This window comes from Myotis davidii, unplaced genomic scaffold, assembly GCF_000327345.1.
Source record: "Myotis davidii unplaced genomic scaffold, ASM32734v1 scaffold1521, whole genome shotgun sequence".
NCBI classification, from domain to species: domain Eukaryota; kingdom Metazoa; phylum Chordata; class Mammalia; order Chiroptera; family Vespertilionidae; genus Myotis; species Myotis davidii.
The window spans coordinates 175,806-178,228 of record NW_006291034.1 but is presented as its reverse complement, the minus strand read 5'-3'; the positions used below and the strand labels follow the sequence as shown (position 1 = coordinate 178,228).

General features: G+C 62.7%; 1 protein-coding gene across 1 annotated transcript in view; it reads left to right on the top strand.

Moving 5' to 3' along the window:
* POM121L2 (POM121 transmembrane nucleoporin like 2) overlaps positions 1-2,262 on the top strand; it is a 4,723-nt gene extending 2,461 nt beyond the window's left edge. The window contains exons 2-3 of the mRNA XM_006764303.1: positions 24-429; positions 512-2,262. Of these exons, the coding sequence (XP_006764366.1) occupies positions 24-429; positions 512-2,262 (2,157 nt within the window). The remainder of the gene's footprint in view (positions 1-23; positions 430-511) is intronic.
* The last annotated feature ends 161 nt before the right edge of the window (positions 2,263-2,423 follow it).

The following is a 2,423-nucleotide window of genomic DNA, read 5'->3' as shown; positions in this document are numbered from 1 at the left end:
GCCTGGAGGGGCCGCCGTCCCAGGCCCCCGACAGGCCGGACAGCAAGAGGGGGAGCCCAGCAGCCAGAGCGTCTGCGTTTAAGCCTCTGGTGAAGAGTGGGAGCCGCGCTTCCTTCGTGCCCAGCCTCGGGCCTCTGAGCTTGGGCCTCAGCTTGACGAGGCGGCCCAGCGCCCGCTCCCTGAGCTCGTTGGCCGGCTCACACCCAGGGGGCCCCCTGGGCTCCAAAAGGAACGCGATCACCAGCTCCTACAGCTCCGCCAGAGGCCCCTCCCAGCCTGGGAAGAGGCGCGCGCCCCTCCAGATGCCCGAGTGGCCGGTGAAAAAGAAAAGCGGTCCTCGGCGTCACTTCCGCCGAGGGCACCGATCCTCAGGCGGCATCTCCAGGTCCACGCGCTTCCCCAGCGCCTGCGGGAGAGGGAACCAGTGTGGTCCACTCGCCTCCGGGGACGCCCAGCCTGCTGGCCCCACTCAGGCCCTCCCGGCCAGAACCCCTTCCAGGCCCCTCTGCAGGCTCCGAGCCCACAGCTGCTGTCACCCCTCTGACCCCTGCTCCTCCCTCCTCGCCTGCCACCGACACCACGCGGCCACCTTCCGCCTGTCGGGCTGGCGCGTTTCCCAGGCCCCCAGGCCCACCTGCCATCGCCCCCACAGCACCCTCTGCACAAAGGACTGTGTTTGGAGTGGTGAGGGGACCCGCTCACCATCTTTCTGCCTCTGCACCTCCTGCTGCCACGTCTGCTGACCCCACCTCAAAGCCCGGTTGGAGGCCCCCACCTGACAATGAGGCGCGAGTCTCCTTACCTTCCAGAATCTCAGCCACGACTGCAGCCCGATCCCCTCCAGGCCTCCCGATGCCCACCTTCAAGCCCATCTTTGGCAGCATCGAGCCGCTCCGCACTAGGCCTGTGATCACGCCTTTCTCCTTCAAGCACCCGTCTCCTCCAGGTCCTCCTGCTGTGACCCTCCTCTTCCACAACCCGGGCACCACCAGCCCTACAGCCACCTCCGCCGCCCCTGCCAGCACATCCACAGGCTCCTCTTTCAAGCCACCTCGGGATTTTGGTGGAGCAGGTGTTACCAGGACCGTAGGCAACACTTACTCGGACTCTTCCCCTTCTCACACTTTCCTCCTTGGGGCTTCCCATGCCTTCAGGGCCAACCTTTCGAACCCAGCCACAGGCTTCACTTCCCCACCTCCCCAGCTTCCCACCATTTCCATGGTAAATGCCGTCAACATCTTTAGCCAGGTTCTTCCCAGCGCCGCCCAGATATCCCCTAGGAAAAGCACCGCCCGTTTTAAGGGCAAGGGCAGCCCCCTGTCGGCCTCCGCCCTCGTCACCCCAAGCCAGCCCACATTGCCATCGGGCATCTCCAAGCCAACCCCAGCATTCACACTTCCGCTGGGGTCAGGCTCCAAGCCACTTTCCCCACTCTGCCTGGGAGTCACGCCCCGGCCTGCATTTGGGGCTTCAGGTGGGCAAAGGCAAGGGGCCCACCAACCAGCCCTTAGCCCCAGCTTCAAGAGCTCTTCTGTGTTAGGAAACTCGGCAGTGGTCCCCCCAACCCCAACCCCAGCTCCAGCTCAGCCAGCCTTCAGCAGCCCCACATGGTCAGCATTCGGGGTGTTGACACCCTCTGCCTCCACCTTCCACGTCCCTGCCAGCATCCAGACAGGTGCAGGCAGCACCCCAGCAGGTTTTCCCTTTGGTCCAGCTAGTGCCACTGGTTTTGGGGTTGTCCCCCAGCCCCGCCAGAATGGGGCTCGGGCCTCAGTGTTTGGCATCACAGCCCCACGACCTTTTGCTTTTGGGGGGTTAGTGACCCCTATGGACTGTGGGGAGTCTGGGGACAGCATGGCTGTCCCAGACATGAGCTCCACCTCTGGAGTGTTCTCCATCGGAGCCATGCCCAGTGGGGCCAAGCATGCCGTCACACCCTTCGGAAAAGGCTGGAGTCAGAACGCCCAGGGCCTGACCCCCCAGAGCACCCCTTTTGCCTTGGGGAGGCCCAGTATTTCTGCAAGAAAGATTATGTTTGGAGGCCCTGCCATGGCCCCCTTAGCTCACAGCCTCCCTGTCCCTAGACCACTTAAGACAGGCAGTAGCTTTGGCTTAGGGATTCCCTCTCCGCCTGCCCAGGGCTCCCTTGGGAGAGGGTCTTTCCGATCAGCAGTCCCTTCATTTTCCATTGGTGCCAAACCAAAAACCCCAAAGAGTCGGGAGTCAGGGCATTCCCGAAGGCATCATGCCCACAGGAAATAGCTGTGTCCCGCACCCTCACCCTGACTCGGACCTCAGTGTCCTTGGGAAGAGCCTCCATATCCTCTAATTCTCTAAAGTAAAAATACCCAGATTTAAGGCTAGAGCTTTGTGTTTACCCGTGGGTCCTCATCCTGTCTAGAAGGTGGAGCACTGGGGTGTCT